A 23377-nucleotide genomic window follows, 5' to 3' on the forward strand; every position below is an offset into this window, starting at 1 on the left:
AAATAACAACAATTGTAGATATATAGGTCTATAATTACGAATAAAGTGTCTAAAAACATAGTTTGACTTATTTGATCAAAAGTATCTAAGTTGCTACTAGTTGATACCATCTCTTTTCAAACCTTATCGTAATCGCAAGATAGTGGTTTTTAAATTATAAATAATCATTTTTCTTGATGTTTAATTTTGTTTTTTTTAATATATGTGTGAAACTGCACGTATAATATATATATTATATGCAGTAAATATGAAAAAAAAAATGTTTTTTTACCTAAATGTCTCTGAACACCAACTCATGTATGTTATTCTCTCTCAGAAGCAAGAAAAAAAACTTCACAAAAAAAGGTCTCACAAATTTACTCGATCTAGATTTCTTTGTTAGCGTCACCGCTTATAAATTTTGAGGTCACTTCGTTCATAAATTTTTGAGTGATTTTGGCGGCAGTTTTACAGGTATTATCAAGAGACCTGTTTCATCTACATTCTATACCGGAGTTCATGTTGGTCTATTAAGGCATCATACATATATCGAATCGATTTTTGTTATCTATCGTTCAAAGTTTCATTGATGTTGTTCTAGGATTGTTGTCAATGCAAGGGAGTGATATGAAGACCTATATTGTAATGGGTAAGTTTACTATTTTTATTATTTCAAGTTTTATTACATTTTTTGAAGTGGTATTGTGATGGAAGATCTAAAATATAACATTATTTTTACAAATTTGGAAAAAAATTGGCTAAACACTCGAAAAAAAAAAAAACTATCAAGAATCAATTCAGCACTTGTGATTGGCTTAATGTGCGATCGTCTTTAGTCAGGCCCATTTCGTGCCTTATGCGAGTTAGGCTCATGCCTAAAGCCCCACAATTAAAGAAAAAAACAAAACAATAAAGGCAAAAAAATCCTTACTCAAAATATCAAAGACCCATTTTGATAATTTGATCGAACGTGTAAGTGTTGGCCAACTCGAATATGAAATATTAAAATAATAAGAAACCTTCACACCGAAACAACAATGAGATTTTGGGTCTACGGTTTAACTCTTCCTTGCTTGACTACGATTATATGTGATCATATTCAGTCGACGAGAAGTCTGGCTGAAGATCAATGTAGCACACCGCGAATCTAAGAACAATAGTCAAAATATAGGTATCAAACATCATACCTTAGATATAAATCTAACTAATTTTTTTAAAATTTTAATTTTACATCAAATCTAATAGTAATTTATCACTTTTATCTACAAAATGATAGTAAAAAATTAATCATATCAAATATTTTTACATGAATCAAGTCGGAGAACTTGAAATATGTGGAATGACTGAGAAAAGTGAAATGAAACTCATGCAAGTGACGGCGTGCGGTGGCGATGATGACGGCGTGTGGTAACATGCAGTTATGCATGGATTCTCGTCGAATGAGGAAGAAAAATTAAAAAAAAAAATCAGTGAATGATAGTAAAAATAAATAGGTATAAATTTTAATTTGAAAAATATGTGTCTAGCAAGGTTCAAAATATCAACGATATATCCCGATATATCAAGGAAAAATTGAAACTTCGGTATAAAAATTACTACAACAAATTAAATATCAATTTTATTCCTCAAATATCGATATATATAGAAAATTACTATAACAGCTAAAATAAAAAATTTATTCATGAGATACCGATTTTTATAGCTCTAAACAAGCCCAAAATTTAAACTTGAGTTTTTGGGGCGATGAAGACCCATGGATGCTTCTGAAAATTCATATAAACACATAGGTTTATATTGAATGATTTTTTCAATTTTATAACAGCCAAAATAAAAAAAATTATTCTTGAAATTCCGATTTTTATAGCTCTAAATAGGCTCAAAATTTGAACTTGAGTTCTTGGGTTGATGAAGGCCCATTATTGCTTTTGAAAATTCATACAACCACATGTTTATATGAAGTGATTTCTTTCAATTTTTTAATTTCACAATAAGATTAACTTTATTCATTAGCTAAATAACATCACTATTAAAAAAAATTAGCTAAATAACATCAAAGATGTTTTATTTTTTATTTTTGCATTCTCTTGTTTCAAGTTAAAATCAAGTTGTTCAAAATTCAAATAAATGTTATATATTCATTCATTAAGTATATTTATAGCTATGAATATATATAGATATGCTATACATACATACATATTTAAAATATAATTGTTATATGTATTATTAAATGATATATACATAATATTTATTTGTTATAAGATTTCTTCCGATAGATCCGTCGGTCATAGATATATCATCGATATATCACCGATATAATCGATAGTCGGCATTGAAATTGTTATAGAATATCCGTCGATATTTGATATATCCGAAAAATCAGAATCTCGGTATCGGTATCGGTATCGATTTTAGTAAGATAAAAACATACATTAAGGATTTTTTTATTTATAATTTTGATACATTTTGACTTAATTCAACTAAAACTATATGAAATTTACTTTTCTCAACAATTTTTTTTTTTTTTGAAATTTTACCTTTCTCTTTATTATTTGGGGGAGCCAAAAATTTAAAGAATGACCTAAATAAACATTTGCTGGTTGCTTTGTTTTCCTCTCTTCTTGTTCTTGGCTGACCTACGATACAAGAACCGGTGGTCACGGGTTACACATACGCTGATACGCATATTCACCTTTCACTCTCTCTCTCTCTCTCTCTCTCTCTCTCTCTCTCTCTCTCGGTTCGATACATACACGGCGACAAACACAGATATCGAAAGCAGTGTTTAGTGCATCACAAACCTATCAGTGTTGGGAAGCAAACAGAGCAGCCATGGCGAAAGGCAAGGGCAAGATCACGCCCAAAGGTATCACGAATGCCACCCGGGCCAACATTTACAGGACTCTCGAAGCGTTCCAGGCCTCCGACGCTCTCGGTATAACAATCTCTTTCTCTCTCGCGCTCATTTTCCTTTTCCTTTCCCTTTCCCTTTTCTGCGATCAGACGTGAGTAATAGTCGAGAATATCGCTCCGGTTTTCAGTCTTCAAGTTCGAGGAAGAGTTGACCAACGAGGAGCGAGCCTTGGTCCACTCGACGTGTAGAAAGATGGGAATGAAGTCTAAAAGCTCCGGGTAAGTCAAAGCCAAAGCCAAAGCACTGATTAATTCTTTTCAGTTTTGGTGTGATTCTTGTGTTTTTTTTTTTTGGGTAGGACTGGGAAGATGAGGCGGGTTTGGGTGTCCAAGAAGAAAAAGAAGGATGGGTCGGAGAAAAAGGCTGAGAAGTTAATTCCAGTGGGGTTTTCGTCGGAGGCGAGGCAAGTTTTGCGAGAGCTGTTCACGCAGTACCCTCCGTCGGAGGACGGTGAGGACGGAGGCTGCACCGCGGCGGCCGGAAAAGCTTCGAGGCCCAATGACCCGAGCCGGGCGTCGGACCCGTTCTTTCTTAAGCCCATCCTCGACGCCAAGCAGATCGCCGCAAAGGTCAAATCTTTGGCTTCTCGCACCCAGACCAATCCCAATTTGAAACAGGTTTGTAATTGTGTTATTCGTTGCTTGAGATTTTTCGTTTGCATTTCGATGCGTTTCTCTGACGATCTCATGAATGCAGATCGCTGCTGTGAGGGCGAAGCTTCCGATCGCGGCGTTTCGGGACCAAATCACATCTACAGTTCAAGCTCACCAGGTTTTTTATTCTTCTTCTTATTAATTATTCGTCTACATTGCAGATTTCTAGGTGGTATTTCTGAGTTCTAGGTTGATAATGTTGTTCTTTTGAAGTTGGTTTTTTGTTGTTGTAGTGATTTGGAGCATTCGGTTTATTGATTTTGATTTTTTAAAATGCAATGCAGGTTGTTCTAATTTCTGGCGCGACTGGGTGTGGAAAGACCACACAGGTAAATATCTTTTTTTTTTTTTTTTTGGTGTTTTCGTTCGTTCCTTGTTTTACATGCATCTCTACTAAACTGTAATGAACCAAAGGATGATTTGAATGTTGTGTGGGGAGTTGTATTAAACCCAAATCTGAAACTATGAGTCTATGAATTGGGAGGATGAGGTCATTCGAGAGTTAGAAGAAGCTTCCAGTGCCATCTGGATCAATGATAGATTTTCCCAGCTGCAATCGAAATGCACATAATGGGTGTCTTTGATCCATTTATTTTGAGACCTCAACACGTAGATGATAAATACTATGCAAATCTGTTTCCTTCATATGTCATTCAACTAGATGAACTAGTATCCTGAAATCTCTGAAAGACAAAACAAAAGACATTCTATAATTGTTCAAATCGTAGGAAAGGCGAATAGCAGAGGATGATGAGAAGTGTTGTTTTATTTTTATTATGGTTTTATAGGTTCCATGTGTCGTCAATTTTTTTGTTTTCACACTTTTTATCTCTTGTTTTAGGTTCCACAATATCTGTTGGACGATATGTGGGGCAAAGGCAAGTCATGTAAAGTAGTGTGTACACAACCTCGGCGTATTTCAGCCACATCAGGTATTCGTCTTCTTTATATCAACTGAAGTTTCTAACTTATTATGAAGTTCCTCAAAAAAATAAATTTCTTTCACGTGTAGTTGCTGAGAGAATTGCTGCTGAAAGAGGAGAGAACATTGGGGAGAATATCGGATATAAGGTACTTTAGCTTGGGATTTTTTTCCCATGTCTCGAGGTCCATTTCTTACAGTAGAATAAAGTCTACAATCTAAGTTTCATCAAAAGACCGGGTGTCTCACAATCTGCATACAATTATGTGGGAAATGGTCATTGTAGTTTGATTTTTTCATGCTTAAAATTAAGAAGTGCTTGTATATACTTTTTTTCTCTGATAAACTGCATTGTTGAAATGCTAGATACGGCTAGAAAGCAAAGGTGGTAGGCAATCTTCGGTCATGTTCTGCACAAATGGACTTCTGTTGCGGGTTCTGGTGTCTGGGGGTGTCAAGTCGGGTTCGAGCAATACGACTATTCGTGATATCACTCATATCATAGTGGTACTATTCTTCTCTATGCTTTTTATAATATCCATTTCGGGTGTCAAGTCGGGTTCGAGCAATACGACTATTTGTGATATCACTCATATCATAGTGGTACTATTCTTCTCTATGCTTTTTATAATATCCATTTCGGGTGTCAAGTCGGGTTCGAGCAATACGACTATTCATGATATCTATTTGTTTCTCACATTTTGAAGGCTGAGATTCTATCGTAGTAAATTAAGTTGTGAGACGTGCCTTTGGTGGGTGATCATTTGACTGCCATCTTGCTAGATAATTGCTCTGCAATAAGCTATGAACCCACAAGAAAATGATCTTATTCTAGCACATGCCATATTTATAATCTAGCTATTAAGCCTATAGGGTATCTTAATGAGTGTGACTATATACCACACTGAAGTATTATTTTTTTCAATGAAATAAAACTGATTTTTTTGTGATGGTACATCTCTCCCAGAGTACAAATTATAAAATTGCTGGCCAGTCTCTTAACGAGTTCTAACAACTAAAATTTCAAAAAGAATAGACATGGCAATAAACCGGTTATTTATGTCCTAAAGGTCTTTGAACATGAAACACTGGTTGCCAAAGATATTGCCGTTCCTTGGACTCCACATTCTCTAGCAGGATGTTAAAAACGTGATCTTGGCCACAATACATTTTCCCCCCCAGGAGATGAGCTCACTGTATGAAGGTGGGACAAGTCCTGGAAAGTCGCCGTGCCTTATTCGTTGGGACAATCCTACACTCAAAGAAAAGATTGTCGTGAGCCTCAGTGACCTCTGAACAGTGGCAACAATAGCTCGAAGATAACGCAGTGGATGGGTTCCGGCTGGATTAAGTCGGCAGTATTGACTTTGTTAGAGGTAAGAAGCCAACCAAAGAATTGTATTTTTAATGCCTTAGAGTCCACACAATATTTAGAAAAGTAAAATCAGGAAGATCTTCCCTATCTGAATGGTGAGAAGACATGGAATTCACTGAAAACCCTTCGGTGTCGGTCAACTAAGTCTTCCATACTTGCACTCCTTCTCAAAATAGTGACTTGTCCCAGCTCTTGAAGAAGCTCAATCGCTTTGTCAAACTTCCGTGGAGTTAGGCTTTAGGATGATTTTGGGTCACACGATAAATTACCCGGGGTGAAAGGGTCTGGACTTACGAAATGAGAAACTGGTGCGAGCATTGTGGAGAAAATTCTGGCGAGAGCTGGGAAGCAAGTAGCGAATGGAATTTTGGACCTCTGAGTATGTTGCCATAATCTGACCACCGACCCATCACGAATCACCCAACCAACACGGCTGGAAACTCGTCACGAACGGAGTAGACAGATTTCCACGGGCTACAATAGGAAATTTGATCGAAAATCTCTGGATCCCACCCATTCTCATCGAGGCTGTGAATAGCCTTGATCACCTTATGCCACCTAGCGCTGTTTTCCACCGGGAAGCTCCACAACCATTTGGAGAGAAAGGCGACGTTACGGTCTTCGATATTTCCAATTCCCAATCCTCTTTTTTTCTTTTGAAACACAACCAGTCTTCCACGCCACCACATGGCTAGATCGATTATCCTCAAAGCCCTCCCAGAAAACTCCTTCACGATTCTTTCGATAGATGCAACAACTCCTTTAGGCATTCTAAAAACAAACATATAATAAACGCCGAGGAGTTGGTCTAGTGGTAAGGGAGATTCTTGGGACCTTGTACGTCCCCAGTCCGATTCCCCCTGGACGCAACAATCGGGGCCACTAGGGTAGTCTCCCGGTCGATAATGTGCCTCGTGGATTTTAGTCGGGTCTGAACTCGGAAACCACGGTTGTAAAAAGAAGATATAGATGGGAATGGAGGTAACACGGCTTTGATGGGAACGGGTTTTCCCCCGTTAGAAAGAAAGCCTCTTTTCTAACTAGCTAGCTTCCCATTTATGTTCTGGGATAACCTCCAAGAGGTATACCTAAGTAATGAGTTGGTCGGAAAAAAACTTGGAAGATTACATCGACTTCCTCATGTTGCAAATTGATATCGAGGATATTGCTTTTTCGAGGTTCACTTTAAGGCCGGATAACTCGCAAAATTGGATAAAAATAGAGTTTAAAGTTTCCAAACTTCTCTTGTGAGGATCTTCCAGGGGTTTTGTCCGTGAATTGAAGACGAGCCGCAGGGAAATGGAATCTGGCCACTCAGTAAGGAAGGACCCCTTATTTACCTATCTGTGAATCTGTCGAGACAACGAATCGGCCACCAAATTGTAAATGAATGAAGAGAGAGGATCACGTTGCCTAAGACATGTAGAGAAAGAGATAATGGTTCCCTGGCCTTCCATTTACAAGGAGAAAAAGAAATAGAGGAGAGATCCTCGAACATACGAGTGCTACCGGTTACAAAAGTTTTGTTTTGTTTTTTGTGTTTTTTTTTTTTTTGGTTTTTTTGTTTTTTTCGCGAACAAAGTCCAAAAAGCTCCAGTTAACCCTATCTTAGGCCTTTTCCAAATTCAATTTCAGAACAGTACGCTTTTTACCCCTCATCCGGTACTCTTCCACGATCTCATTAGCAACTAGAATTAGATCTGTAATTTTTCGACCTTCAACAAAAGCACCCTGGCGATATGAAGTGTCCTCCATCACGTCGCTGATTCTCAACGCAAGAGACTGCAAATTGATTGTTGATATTTTTTTTTATTGAAAGTAATCTCGTGTTATGGTGAATTGCAGACTAATGGACTCATCTAAAAAAAAAAACTAATTTGAGAACATGCTGAATTTTCATCTGTGCGACTATATGGCACTAAAACTGATTAATTATTGACATGCAACATGAAATCTATTTTTCAGTACATGAAGGATTTCAAGTGACCATTATGTGTCAGAATGCATTCATAGTAGATGATATATGCTTTTCTAATTTGTTATGACATTTAGATTTCCTCCACAACTTATATCAAATTTCATATTTTGGTACTGTTTCTTATCCATTATAAGCGCATCTTAACTAATTTTATAGCAGTTGTAGTTGAGCTAATCATGTTCCTTTTTTTAGGATGAAATTCACGAACGAGATCGCTACTCTGATTTCATGTTGGCTATACTGAGGTATATACCTTCCTTCATACTTTCTACATGATTAATTTTCTTGGTTAATCATGGATGCTTTTTCGCTTTCAGTACGAGTAAAAACTTGTATTACTTTTTCTTTTTTAGAAATTAGATATAGTTTTTAAATGTTTATTCCTCAATATATCTCTATGAGAAAACCATAACCGTATCTTTAAGTATTGCTGATTTCAGAGTTTCTTTGATGGCCATTTTGCAGAGATATACTTCCCCATTATCCCGAATTGCATGTGGTTCGTTTCAATCCTTATCTTCTGGTTTATGCTGCGTGAAAAATATCTGAACTTGTATACATATATATATATATATATATATATATATATGTATATGTGTACATATATGTGTGTGTGTGTGTGTAAATTTATATGCTTTGGCTAAGCTATGATGCAATTGATGCCTTATGATTTTCACCAAACAGATACTGATGAGTGCAACTCTTGATGCTGAACGGTTTTCAGAATATTTTGGCGGCTGCCCAATTCTCCGCGTCCCAGGGTTCACTTATCCAGTAAAAACAAAAACTCAAGAAATTTATTTACCCATAAGTTCTTGGTGGTTAACATTTCAAATGATTGAAATTTGTCTTTCCTTTTTGTTTTTGGGCTTTAGGTTAAATCCTACTATTTGGAGGATGTACTTTCTCTACTTCATTCGCAAGGCAGTGGGACATCATTTGAACCACAAGAAGAAGAGTTGTCAGAGGACGATAAGGCTGTTTTAGACGAAGCCATTAATGCTGCTTGGTTAAATGATGAGTTTGAAACCCTTCTAGAGTTGGTTTCGGAAGATGGAACTGAAATAGTCTATAATTACCAGCATTCATCGACCGGTCTTACTGCGTTAATGGTATTCGCGGGAAAGGGCAGTACTGAAAATGTTTCCACGCTCTTATCTCTCGGTGCAGACTGCGAGTTGAAGGCCAAGGACGGATCGACCGCGCTTGACTTGGCTGAACAAAATGACCACTCTGCTACTGTTGAGGTATTGAAACACCATATGGAAAGAAATCCTTTAAGCGGAAAGCTACTCGATAAATACCTCTCAGAAACGAGCCAGGAATTTGTTGACATCCGTCTCATAGAGAAGCTACTAATGAAAATCTCTCTAGACTCGGAAGACGGAGCTATTCTCGTATTCCTCCCCGGGTGGGACGACATAAACAAAATCCGCGAGAAGTTACTGAGTAACGCCTTCTTCAACGATCCCAAAAAGTTTGAAATATTAGCTCTTCATTCTATGATTCCAGCGTTAGAGCAGAGAAAAGTTTTCAACCGGTTACCGCCTGGTGTCCGGAAAATAGTTCTGTCAACCAATATATCCGAAACCTCCGTAACTATTGACGATGTTGTGTACGTTATTGACAGTGGTCGGCTAAAAGAGAAAAGTTACGATCCGTACAGTAATGTGTCAACTCTTCAGTCTTCGTGGGTCTCCAAGGCCAGTGCAAGGCAGAGGGAAGGACGTGCAGGTCGGTGCCAGCCTGGAGTCTGTTACCATCTTTTCGGTAAAGATTTTTCGGCTTCTCTGCCAGACTTCCAAGTTCCCGAAATTAGGAGGATGCCCGTTGAAGAACTTTGCATACAGGTACTCTGTTCTCTTATTCAATTATTTCTCTATTATATATCATCATCACCATGGCCCGAGCGGGATTCTTATACTCTCCATGCAAGACGTATTCATTTCATACATAAGCTTAGAAATATATGAAAGTAGCTTGAGTTTTGTTTTTCATCTTTACATGTCTGGTGTTGATGAAATGCCCGTATTTCATTTTCACCCATGTGAACTCAGTCAAGTAAATTCTGCCTATTAAAAAAAAAAAGAAGATTTAAGAGGCGAAATTGAGGCCATTTTTTATTATATATTATTATCATCTTGTTGATAGATCCATGCTACCATTTTCTTTATATTTACACGCTCCTTAATTTTTTTTTTATGTTTATTGAACTTGGTTCTTACTCGATTTCGAATTCTTTATGACAGGTGAAACTAATCGACCCAGACTGCAGTATAATCGATTTCCTGGAGAAGACGCTGGACCCCCCGATCCGGGAGACGATACGAAACGCTGTGGTCATCCTCCAAGATATCGGAGCTCTGACGGCCGACGAAAACCTGACGGAACTCGGAGTCAAACTCGGCGCTCTCCCGCTCCACCCAGTCACGAGCAAGATGCTATTCTTAGCGATCCTGATGAACTGCCTCGACCCGGCTCTGACCATCGCGTGCATGGCCGACTTCAAAAGCCCCTTCACCATTCCCGTTCTGCCACAGGAGAAGAAGAAAGCCAACAAGGCCAAGGCCGAACTAGCCATGCTCTTGGGAGGCCACAGCGACCAGCTCGCCGTCGTAGCGGCGTTCGAGTGTTGGAAAAACGCCAAGGAAAGGGGATCCGAGTGGAGGTTTTGCTCCAAGTATTTCATATCGTCGACAACCATGAACATGCTGTCCATGCTCCGGAATCAGCTCCAGACCGAGCTCAAGCGGATCGGGCTTATCCCGGAAAATGAAGACTTGTCCAAGAGCAGCTTGAACGGGCGCGACCCGGCAATTCTCCACGCCGTTCTCTTAGCCGGGCTTTATCCGATGGTCGGAAAGTTGATTCCGCCGGTGACTCCCGGCAGCCGCGTATTCGTGGACACGGCCGTCCACGACAAGGTCCGGCTTCACCCGAGCTCCACCAATCACGGGTTGGCGCTCAGAAAAGAAGAGAGTAATCCTCTCGTGATGTACGACGAGATCACCCGCGCAGATTTCGGGATGCACATCCGGAACTGTACCGTCTTCGGCCCTCTTCCGCTGCTCTTCCTTTCGGCGGAGATCTCCGTCGTTCCGCTGGAAGACGATGAAGCCTCCGGCACCGACGACGACGACGATGACGACAGCGATGGCGACGACGACGGCGAAGGAGGTGCGAGAGTCAAAATCATGGAGTCGCCGGAGAATCCGGTGGTGATCGTCGTCGATCGCTGGCTTCGTTATAAGTCGACGGCGATCGACGTTGCTCATCTCTATCTGTTGCGGCAGCGATTGTCCGCTGCTGTCTTATTCAAAGTAAGCCGAAAAACCTCTGCTTTACCATTTAACTATGGTCCAACTCTTGGATCTTTTGCTGTAATATTAACAGTTTTAGTGTATATGGATTCGACGTGAATGGTTATTATTGTTACTATCCTGGTCTGATTTTGTGACTTGAAAATGTGTTTTATTAGGTGAATCATCCCAGAGATATTTTGCCGCCGGTTCTGGGCGTGTCAGTGTATGTCATAGCTTGCATTCTGTCGTGCGCCGGTCTTTCGGGGATCCCAATGATGTCGAAGTCGGTGGCGTCGCTGACTAAAAAGGTCAACGCCACAGAGATCAACGAGTCTTCTAAGGAAGCAACGAGCAAGGCCAACACAGACGACAACTACCTCAGGGAACTCTTCTTGAACCAGAACGATTATAAAAACACAAGCAACGGGTTTAAGTCAAGGAGATCATTCCGCGGGTCGGGTCAGAAAGGTCCAAACCCGGCTCGCCATAAGTGGCACCGGGCCAACGCCGCTGGGTAAGCCACGTGGCCCCCCCCTTTTTTTTTATACGTATAGGGTATCATCAATCATATGGTATGGTATTTTTAATATATATATATATATTTTATTTTATTTTATGAATTCAACACTAGCCTAGATGACAAAACTTTCACTCCATGTTGTCACAGTTCCAGTGTTTTGGAATCTTTTGGATATAGTATCTGTGCTTGCAGTTGCAGAACATGTATTTGTATCTTTATGTGTTTTTATCTTTCTCAAGGCCTTGAGCAGATTAAAAAAAAAAAAAAAAAAAAAAAGGAGTTTGTTTTTTTTATTAGTTGGCAGTTCTTCTATTCATGCGTGTACGATGGTATCTTTGTAACTTTGTACGTGTAAAAAACTCTTAAAATATATATTAAAAAAAATAAGATAAGAGCCTTATCCGAAACCTCACACGTCCCATCATCACTATCATCATCATATCCAAGAAAAAAAATGCAACAAAAGGAAAATCCGATTCATTTTGCTCAATTCAGCTTTAGCCTCAGCTAGGCATTAGAAAAAAAAATGGGGATGATAATTGCAATGAAAGGGCATCCGGGCACAGGGAAGAGCACTCTGGCAAACGCCATAGCCACGGCCCTGAAAATCCCTCTCATAGACAAGGATGACGTCAGAGACTCAACCCTGTCCGTACAGCACCACTGCCACGTCCCCTCCTCCCTCCTCAACGACCTCTCCTACGCCGCCATCTGGCGCATCGCCGCCACGCAGCTCCGGCTCGGCCTCAGCCTCGTCATCGACTCCCCTCTCTCCCGCCGGGCCCACCTCGACCAACTCCTCGCCCTCGCCCCTGCCGTCGTCGTCGTCGTCGAGTGCCGGCCCCGCGACGTCGCCACGTGGCGCCAGCGCCTCGAGCTCCGTGCGGCCGATGGCGACCTGGCGGGGTGGCACAAGCCCGCCACGTGGCGGGACATGGAGAGGCTGATGGAGGAGTACGGTGGGTGCACGGAGTACGACCTCGGGGACGTGCCTAGGATCGCCGTCGACACCACCGAGGAGGGTGTCGGGGTTTCGGAGCTTCTATCGTCTGTGCTCGACTTCATTCGCTCTTGTGGTGCTCGTCCTTATGAGGAGTCCCAACTGCCCAACATCCAGTCCATATAAAAGAATCCGAGTGTTTTGTGTTGGTTGTTGCTGTGGCGTTATGTTTGCTTTTGTAACTCTTGTACATATAATAATAAGTTATATGAGAAAATTTTCATGTCAAATGTGTTGTTGTTGTTGTTTTTTTTTTTTTTTTTTAGTCATTACGAGATAAGTTATAAATATGAGAAACTTTATCAAAGATGTTGAGAGGTTTTTCTCATAAGGTGGCTCGAGGCGGCTAGTGACCAATCGTTTCTCTGACCCCTTGCGCAATCGGGATAAAGTTATGACCCCATCTGTAAGTTGTTTCTGGCCTGATGTACATCAAATTCTGACATCAGAGGTAGAGCCAGAAATTAAATTAAAAGGAGATTAGTTGTCGAAGCTAAAATTTATAAAGCTACAATTGTATTTTTAGTTCCATCAGTAACGCTAATTTCATCGGTTCAATTTACTCTTGTCCTCACTGGATTTATCGAGGGGTATCCAGTGAACACATCATTATAAAAAAAAAATATTTTCATACATGAGATAAAAATGTAAATAGTCTACAATATCTTTATTACAATACATCACGTTTTGCAATTCAATACACTCATTGGAGCAATCAACCCTCAATTATTTAACGCCTACGATCATGGATTTAAAATTTCAAAATTTTCAAAAGTCGGCCCACGATCATTGACGGAGAATTTGAAATTGAAAAAAATTGACTTGATTTTTGGAATTTTGATAACCGATCCGGTTTTATGTTGTTGTGTAACCGGTGATTTTCTCGGTATCTAAGGTCTTGTTCATACCGCTACCGGGAAGTACCAAAAACTGGTATATCGACCGATTTTCTCCCGATTTCTCCAGTGATCTCGGTTCCGAACGTTATTATGTAGAGGTCTTAATCTCAATGGTGTATGGATTCCTAACGTCACCTTCACTTTCTTGGGTTTGGAACCCAAGAATGTTTGAAGTCATTACAAGAGCTTTTGTATTGGAAGGTTTGCATTAGCATGAGATAGCATGAATGTCTTGTCTCACAGAGGATCTTATGGTTGTAAGGGAGAGAGTACACTTTTTCATTTTGTTAGATTTTTTTTCCTCGGTTTTTTAATTTTATTTTATGGTATTGTATTTAGAGTTTGGTGTATTTTCACATTTTTATTGTATTTACTTTTGTTTTCCTTGTGCTTTTAAGATGTAATAGTAAACTTTCATGTTGTTGGATCCTCCGTGGCATGATTTAGTTTGACAAAACAATTTTGTTTAAGTTGTTCAAGACAAGCGGCAAGAAGTTGTTCAAGACCTGGGTCACTTAAAGTCACGTGTCCTCCCCGCGAATATAATAAAAGTATCATGTTTCCAGTTATGAAGATTATGGCGAGATCTTCTCGAATATTTGGTTTTCGAGAATAACAAATTCGCGAGAGATTTGTAGTTAACCTAATAAAGCTCATTGTGGATCGAATTAGGTTAATCACTTTTTTTTATGTTAGGTCAATTCACGCCATCCTTAGCCTTGAACCAGTCTCTATGCTTTAGAGATCTTCGTTGTCAACTATTTCTTGGTATTTGCAACTAGTGTATCTTTATTTATGCAGAGTTTGTAATTGTGTGTTTTGCATTGACATGCTTGTCAATCTTCGAGAGATGATTGGGTGAAAGAGAGTGGGAGCCTCTGATCTAAGGGGAGCTGCAAACCATCCATTGGAGAAGTAAAAAAAGAATGTGTTTGAGACGGAGTCTGCAAACCTAAATCATGTACCTTTGATTATTGAGACAGTGGATCGCTTTTCACCATCGGACGTATTAGTTCTACTGAGTAGGTGCTTTATTACCGAACAGGGTTACGGAATCTCTTGTGTCATTTATTGTTTTATGTAGGATTGCTTGTTTGATTGTTGATTAAATTAATCTTGCTAAAAACAATCAGTTGTTCAACAAATTGTTTAACTCACTAGTTGAATCATCTTAATCACGTTAAGTAATTTCAATCGGTATCAGAGCGGGTCTTGCAATTCACAAAGTGTGATCCGGTTTGTCCATTAACGTGTTGTTTAAGATGGACATGAAAGAAGGACAGAGTATTGGTCGACCTTCACTATTGTGCAGAGAATGTGAAGGATTTGGACATATTTAGGCAGAATGCGATACCTTGAAGAAGAACAAAAAGACTTGTGTTGTTAACTAAAGTGACACCGATTCTAACTGCAGCAAACATGATGAAGAGAATACTATCTAGCTTTCAATGTTGTCACAAATACGAAAGCAAAGGAGAAATTTGTCTCTAGTTCAAATCAGGAGTTGGTTGAACATATTCTCGAGGATTGGAGCAATGATGATGAAATTGATGTTATTGAGGAAGATATCATCAAGAACTACCACTTACTGCATGAGAAGTGACTTCCTGTGATAAACAACAACGAGAAGCTGAGTCAGAATATTGCTAATCTGAAGCTTAAGAAGAGTGATTGAGAAAAATGAGTTGATGAATATTGTGATTGATATGAAGGAACATATGAAACTTAAGATGAAAGCTCATTCTGAGTTTAGTCAGTTGAAGAAGAACGTGAAGATGCTCAATTCTAGTTCCATCGATCTATTGATTGCTTGTTTGATAGTTGATTAAATTAATCTTGCTAAAAACAATAAGTTATTCAACAAGTTGTTTCACCCACTAATTGAACAACTATCTTAATCACGTTAAGTAATTTCACATGTTTTTTTGTTAGAATTTTGGGCGTACAAGTTCTCAGACGTCCTTTTATGAGGTTGGCACAAGGTTCAAAATATCGCCTTGGTAAAAAAACAATCACGGCAAAATATCGACGATAAGAGTAAAACGTTAAATAAAAAAACATAAGTAAACTATTTACACGGACCCTCTGAAGATGCCGAGTAGCCAAAAGCAACACTCTAATCCACTGCTACCAAATTCTTTTATATTTATAACACTTCGAAACATGGATTATTCATGTACATGAGCAATGTGGGACTTTCTAAAATCTTGTAACACACCTAAGGAATTTACATAATATGCACGCAAACAATTTTTTTCTTATCAAACTGTTTACTTTTCTGTACGCATATATAATTATATTTATATATATTTTTGTTACGTACGGTACGACAACAAGCTAACATATATACTCTTTCAAAAAAACGTTAACATATATATATATATATATATATATATATATATATATATATATATATATATATATATATATATATAGATATCAACAAGAAATAACATATATATATATATACATATCAATATACATGTATCCATTAAAAAAATGGTTAAAGATATGTATATATAAGTAAATAAATGTAAAGTGTTATATAATTGCTAAACTAAAATGATCCTAATTTTAAGTTGAACCACTAAAATATATTGTGCGTTTGTTTACAATGACAATTGATAACGTATATAATTTGAAAATAAAAGTAATGAAAACGTATCGTTATGTTTGTATAATACATAAAAGTATTATTTAATAAGGTTACGAAAAATAAATTAAAAAGGCTTAGTAATGAAAAAGCCCAAACCATAATTTCATAATAAACCATGATTATTGGGCTTAATTTTTTTTTTTTAAGAGAGAAAGCATGGAGGTCATTAATATGAATATATATATTCATAAATTTTTATTTTTATTTTTATTATATTAATTTATGTGAAAACTGTCGATATACCCGACGGTATTCGGTATACCTGTAATTTTGAATCGGTGTAAATCGGTAACGGTATTAATCATTCTGGCTTGTTCGTCGGTATACCCATCGGTAGTCGATATATGAGTAAAATCAGAACTTCGGTATCGATATTTTGAATTTTGAGTGGGCACTATCCACCTTCTAGAGATTTTAAACGAGTCATAAAATTTATAATTTTGTCCGTTTTATTGTTTTTGCCGCTTGAAGCTCACACACACTGTGCTATCATTACGATTTGAGGTATTGATTTTTATTCTTGAAAGTATTTTAGTTTCTGTACTTTTAAATATTTTATTGTGAACTTTTTTTGTTGTGTGAGGGCGCGGGTTTAATAGATATTTTTTTTATTATTGAAACTTAATATTTTTTTTTATGTAATTTGTGCTTAAATATTTTATACAATAAAAATTATATATTATATGCGTGAATGTATCATGAAAAATTGAAAAAAAAAAACTCAAATATGTCAAAAAGTCACATTTGTGATGCATTGTTATTGCGATTAGTTCATATTTCTGCTTGGAAAACCGAAATTACGTTAGTAGTTTTATTAATATGAAATTTGTTGTAACTAGCCAAATTTTTTTTATTTTTATTGGGGGAATAGCCCAAGTTTCATTTTATTAAGCAAATAGCCCCATATTTTCGGCTCTGACCATAACGCCCTTGGTAAATTCGCGAATAGGTTAATTTAATTAACCTACTGGAGTGAGTTAGGTTAATTAATTAACTTATTAGTTGAATATTAGTTTAGGTTCTGATTTTTTTGTGAGTAAAGTTAATTAACTAAATGATTGAATTCGGAATTAAGTTAATTAATTGAATGCTTTGAATATCAATTTACTTAAGTTATGATTTTTGTAATTTTTTTTGTGAATTTCAAATCATTCGCGAATCAGTTAATTAATTAACCTAACTTACTCCAGTAGGTTAATTAAATTAACCGATTCGCGAATTTACAAAGTGCCTCTCCTCAATCCCCTCCATCGCCGTCGATTTTCTCTCCGCCGCCGATTCCTCTCTCCCCGCCGATTTTCGAGTCAATCTGAGCCGTCGATTCTCCGAGCATCGCCGCCGCTGGAGCTCGACGGAATCGACGCCGTCTATGGCGGATCTTGACGGCGTCTTTGGTGGATCTCGCCGGCGACGTTAGGGTCAGCAACGAGGATGGACGACGATGCGGTGGCGATCGGCGACGTGAAGTGGATCGGTGGCGTGAAATGGACGAAGATGAGAACGAGTTTAGGTTTAGGTTTTGTGAAAATTGAGTTTTGCTCTTATATATGAGTATAATTTAGGTAATGAAATATTAATTGGACTATTCACTTAATTTATTCAAAGTTGGATTATTCTTCTAATATTGATGAGTTGATTGGACTAGTATGCTCAGTCTTCTTTATTCATTTGAAGAAAAATATGGCATGTTCTATTTAATGTTTAGTCTTATCCAGAATTCACGTTGATAAGGAAATCGTTCGCTCGTCGCTAAAAGACAAAATTACACGGATAAAAACTGTTAAATTCACACAAATATAATTTCCCTATTCTTTTTCCTCACATTTCGATGGGATGGCTTCCACATATAGAACTCCATGGATACGCTACACGTAGTAAAAATAGAATGATAACAGTAAAAAGAACTCTTAAAGTCAACTGATCCACCCAAAAGTAAGGACGTGCTTATCCAATTCCAATGGTCGATTATGATTATTCTACTGCCATGGTGCCACATCACACAAAACTCTCTTATATTCCTCTACAAATCCCCCACAACAAATGAAAAATATGTGATTTATTCTATTTATTTTAAAATGTTAATTTTCTAGATTTTTCAATGTTAACTTCATGCAACTTTATAAATATCTCCGATTCACAGTTTAACCTTTTGCCATAGGCCCACGAATTTTTATCATCTTTATTTATGATTTTAATGAAAAGATTACTAAAGTCTAGTTCAATTATTTTCATGTGTTGTTTGTCAACATATGTTTTTCCCTATAATCATAAAACAATCGTTTCAGAATTTCCGCATATTTTTATAAAGTACAAACACATCTACTTCTAGTTTTTATTTTTATTTTTATAAATTATGCATTACACGCAAATTATATTCCAAGTTCCAATTCAAGTATAGCAATCAATTTTCAATTCAACGTAAGAGATTTCTACATAGCTAGATTTCAACGTCACATGATTATAGTGAAAATATTTCAACGTTACGTTATATGATTTTAGTTAAAAGGTAACTATATATAATCAGGTTCAATTATTTTCACTTGTTGTCACGTATGTTTTTCCCAATCATAATAGTAATAAATTGTTTTTATAATTTCCGAGTTTTATAAAGTACAATCAATCTCTAATTTTTTTTGGTATAACTTAAGTTTAAATTATGCTTCAAAAGCAAATTGTATTCAATGCTTCAACTCAATTATAACAGTAAGTTTTAAATTTCAAGAAAAAATATCACAGCTAGATACTGTCTTTTAGAATTCACAAATAAAAGGCTTAAAATAAAAGATATCGTTAGTCACTCAAAGTGATCTCAACTTTTTGTAAAACGTACAAAATACATATTTTAATTAAACACTAATTATTCCCTTTATAAATTAAAAATGAGTTAAAAGATAAATATAATCTAAATTGGGTAACTGTATTTTTGCTATGTTTAGAAAAAAGTAAAAAGGTTTAGTTGCCTATTTATCTTATAAACTCACAGATATTGTATACATACAAACATAATGTACCCAGAAAACTTCCAAATTTACTCTATATAGAATTTATTTGAATTTGACATAATTATTTTCCACCCGGAGTACACCTAAATAAATAAAGGGTCTAGCGGCTACCAATATAAATTATTTTCCATAAATGACAATAAAACGGTTTAAAATTATATTAGCTGTATCTTTAAGATAAATTTGTAAGCTATGAATATAAATAGAATATTTCAAACTCTGTGCCGTGCTTAGTTCCTTTATTTATTAGTACAACAAGTGGTAGAGGTACAATTATTGTCCCCTTTTTTTTATTTCCATCTTATTTGTTGTTTTACATGGTCAGTCAACCAGTCTCCTCCAATTGGATGTACCCAAACTTCCCAGTTCGGAAAAACTGCAGAACCAATTTTTATTTTTATTTTTTTTCTTTTTAGTTAGATTCTTTATCCCCTGAAATAACAACAAATTAAACCCACCCATTTATGGATTTACCTTTATTTCAGATTTTAATCGAACTCGCCCTCAAATCCTCCTGATTTCCTCAGCCTCAGGTTTTCCTTTCTGAGTCAACTCTGAGCTTGTCAACTCTCTCATCAAACACAAAAACCCCTTTCTGATCTGATCTGAATACTTTCATTTCATGCTCTCAAGACTCTTAAACTCAAATCTTGTCCAATAATAATTGTCCTGTTTTGCTATTTTTGTCGGTAGTACTCGTATAGATAGATTCGAGAAGATCTTCACAGAAGATGAATTCACTTCCTTTCTAAATCTTCGACTGACTTTGCGATGGATAACGGTAACGAGCTCGCATCATCGCCGATGAGCTTCGGCTCATCCTCGTACGTATCAAACGGCTCAACATGTCCCAACAACGGCCTCGGCTCGGCGGCGAGCTCGGAGCCGGCTCAGAGCCAGGACAGCCTGAGCCTCGCCAAGCTGAGCGCCAATCTCGAGAAGCTCTTGGTCGACAGCGACTTCGCGGCCTACGCCGACGCCGAGATCGCCGTCGACGGCTCGCCGGTCGGCGTCCACCGCTGCATCCTCGCCTCCCGGAGCCAGTTCTTCCACGACCTCTTCAAGACCGACCCCCGCGGCGGCGGCGGCGGAGAATCTTCCTCCGACGCCAAGAAGCCGAGGTACGAGATGTCGGAGCTCGTCCGGTTCGGGAAAGTCGGAGTGGAAGCCTTCGACGTTCTCCTGAATTACCTTTACACCGGCACCGGAAAGCTCAAGGCATCTCCGCCGGAGATTTCGACTTGCGTGGACGAGAGCTGCGCTCACGACGCTTGTCCTCCGGCCATCAACTACGCCGTCGAGCTCATGATCGCCTCCGTCGCTTTCCAGATGAAGGAGCTCGTTCAACTCGTCCAGGTAATTATCCAATTCGTAGTCAACAGTGAATCAAAAAGAGAAATAGATACAGTTGTTCCCATTTTTTTAAGCCTAATTCTGAGTTTATTTTCAAATTAATTGATATAAATATGAAGCATTATTAGAAGAAAAATATGGAAGCGGCATAGAAACTATAGCACAACTATTTTCACTATTTAAAAATGTCGAAGAAGCACCGGAGAAATCTTGCGGCCTCTTCCATCGCCTTGATCTTCTGCGAGCCTTTGCTCTTCATTCTCTCGAAAAGGCTCCAAAACTCTCTGGCCGTGTAGCCCCATTCTAAGTTTATTTTCAGATTAATAGATCGTTTTTAGTGTGAAGTTATATATAAATATGAAGCGTTACTAGAAGAAAAACATGAAAGCGGCACAGAAACGTGTAGCACAACTATTTTTACGATACAAAAATGTCGAAGATAAGATCCCGTGATGATTTTTTATTTTTTTTTATTTTTTGGATGATCTGTGCAGCGTCGGCTTCTGAACTTCGTGGAGAAGGCGTTTGCGGAGGACGTGGTGCCGATCTTATCCGCGGCCCACCACTGCCAGCTGTCGCAGCTAGCGTCGAGCTGCGTCCAGCGCGTCGCGAAGTCGGATCTGGACGGCGCGGCGCTGGAGAAGGAGCTCCCGCCGGAAGCCGCCGCGGAGGTGCGCGCCCTCCGGCCCAAGCTGCCGGAGGATTCCGACGAGGAGCTCAGGGAGAAGAGGGTGAGAAAAATCCTGCGAGCGCTGGACTCGGACGACGTGGAGCTGATGACGCTCCTCCTCGGGGAGTCGGACGTGACGCTGGACGACGCCTGCGCCCTGCACTACGCTGTGGCCTACTGCGACCCCAAGATCGTGAAGGCCATCTTGGGCCTGGGCCTGGCCGACGTGGGCCTGAGGGACGCCCGCGGCCACACCGTGCTCCACGCGGCCGCCCGCCGCAGGGAGCCGTCCGTGATCGTGGCGCTGCTCGAGCGGGGGGCGTCGGCCGCGGAGACCACCCCCGACGGCCAGTCCGCGGTCGCCATCTGCCGGAGGCTCACCACGCGCAGGAGCTACGAGGAGGGGATGGCCCAGGGCCGCGAGACCAACAACTACCGCATTTGCATCGACGTGCTCGAGCGCGCGATGAGGAGGAACTCCGCCGCCGGCAACCTCTCTGCCGCCGCCGAGCCCGTGGCCGACGACCTCAACGCCCAGCTCGAGTACTATGAAAACAGAGGTACGCTTCGACACTGTTGTCGATAGATATTTAGTTGATTTTAAAGAACTAGCCAACGTTTCGTTCATTTTAGTAAATTAGCTGCTTATCAAAATTAACGTATATTTACCAGTATTAACGTGTGTAAAATACTATCTGATTAATGAAGCCAGTGTCACTAAATGTGGCTAGATTTTAAACATGCTTAAAACGTTGGCTAGATTACAAATACGACGATTAATACTAATTGGCTTTGAGATGGAACTCTATCATAGTTTTACCCCGACAAAAATGAAGATAGAAAATGAAGGGACTTTGCGCAATTGAGCTAATTATTGTGGGTTTACTATTACAGTGGCGTTCGCGAGGCTGTTCTTCCCCGCGGAGGCGAGGCTGGCGATGGAGATGGCGGACGAGCAGACGACAGCGATGTACGCGAGCCTTGGCGGCTCGAAAGGCTCGACCGGTAACCTGAGGGAGGTCGATCTGAACGAGACGCCCGAGAGAAGAACGAAAAGACTCCAGTTCAAGTTGCAAACCCTGATCAAAACAGGTATTCCATCTAAAAAACACAACGGACACCAAAAACACCCAACTGTTAGAACTAGCCTAATCGGTCCGACTATCAAAATATTTAAAAAAAAAAAAAAAAAGTCCAACGCTCTCTTAAATTGATTGTAATATAAATCAATGGTGGCAGTGGAGAAGGGTCGGCTGTACTTCCCGCACTGCTCGGAGGTGCTGGACAGGTTCTTGGACGACGAGATAGACATGCCGGAGATGTACGTGTTGGAGAAAGGGACGGCGGAGGAGCGGACGAAGAAGAAGATGAGGTTCATGGAGCTCAAAGACGAGGTCCACAAAGCCTTCTCAAAGGACATCATGGCCCAGAACCAGAACCAGAACCAGACCAACAACCACCGCTCCTCCGTCTTCTCATCTTCCTCGTCTTCCTCTCCCACCAAGCTCCGCAAAAGATGTTAGCATTTCGTCTTCTCTTCTTCTTTCTTGACCTTAGATTTTTGACCCGCACTGCAATCTTTTATTCTTCTGCAAGTGAGAGCTAGTCATATAAGTTGATGTCTGTACATGTATAATATTATTAGCACACAAGCACGAGAGATGGTTAGGCTAGAATTATTATTATTATTATTTTTTTTAATATTTGTTTCGACTTATTTCCATTGATCATGTGTACCTGTAAAAATTGATGCAGAAGAGCGTATGTTATATTTTCTTCTTGGCTTTTGTAGCGACCAATTGAGATAGGCGTTACATTACTTGTTGTATGTACATAACCAGAGCAGAGATTTACCTTAATTTAAAGATCTTTTCGGTGCTACCACTATCAATTCATTGCTCATTGATCTATGGTTTTGGTGATTAATATGTGAAACTGAACCTAATCGATGTAATCCTCGTATGAACCGAGCATTCAGGTTTTAAATACTTTGATGCAGAGCAGATTTGGAGGACTAATCCGTTCTTTTCTTTATATTATTACTCTGGTGTCGTTCATTACTTGGCTGTGTTCTTTCATTGGTTACCCAAAAAAAAAAAATATATATATATATATATATATATAACGTAACTATTTTGTTTCATGATGACTTTTTCT

The 23377-nt window shown here is 38.9% G+C and overlaps 3 protein-coding genes across 3 annotated transcripts; all 3 read left to right on the forward strand.

Annotated features, from left to right (window-relative positions):
- Positions 1–2662: 2662 nt before the first annotated feature.
- On the forward strand, positions 2663–11916 carry HVT1 (helicase in vascular tissue and tapetum). Its single transcript, XM_089611830.1, has 14 exons — positions 2663–2911; positions 3018–3108; positions 3189–3507; positions 3587–3661; positions 3828–3872; positions 4385–4475; positions 4556–4614; positions 4832–4972; positions 8011–8063; positions 8284–8317; positions 8503–8592; positions 8694–9668; positions 10068–11138; positions 11297–11916. Exons 1-14 carry the CDS (start codon positions 2809–2811, stop codon positions 11636–11638), a joined length of 3489 nt encoding a protein of 1162 aa, XP_089467956.1. The 5' UTR covers positions 2663–2808; the 3' UTR covers positions 11639–11916.
- Positions 11917–12166: 250 nt separating this feature from the next.
- Positions 12167–12766, forward strand: LOC149407182 (uncharacterized). Its single transcript, XM_089619085.1, has one exon. The coding sequence runs from the start codon at positions 12167–12169 to the stop codon at positions 12764–12766; it is 600 nt and encodes a 199-aa protein (XP_089475211.1).
- A 6740-nt stretch (positions 12767–19506) lies between these two features.
- Positions 19507–23111, forward strand: LOC149407183 (BTB/POZ domain and ankyrin repeat-containing protein NPR1-like). The gene is made up of 4 exons (XM_089611841.1): positions 19507–20553; positions 21045–21780; positions 22115–22312; positions 22460–23111. The coding sequence occupies exons 1-4, from the start codon at positions 19969–19971 to the stop codon at positions 22741–22743; spliced, it is 1803 nt and encodes a 600-aa protein (XP_089467967.1). The 5' UTR covers positions 19507–19968; the 3' UTR covers positions 22744–23111.
- The last annotated feature ends 266 nt before the right edge of the window (positions 23112–23377 follow it).

The sequence above is a fragment of the Urtica dioica genome, chromosome 1, assembly GCF_054948205.1.
Source record: "Urtica dioica subsp. dioica isolate 48M chromosome 1, U.dioica_male_clone48M_v1_H2, whole genome shotgun sequence".
In the NCBI taxonomy this organism is placed as follows: domain Eukaryota; kingdom Viridiplantae; phylum Streptophyta; class Magnoliopsida; order Rosales; family Urticaceae; genus Urtica; species Urtica dioica.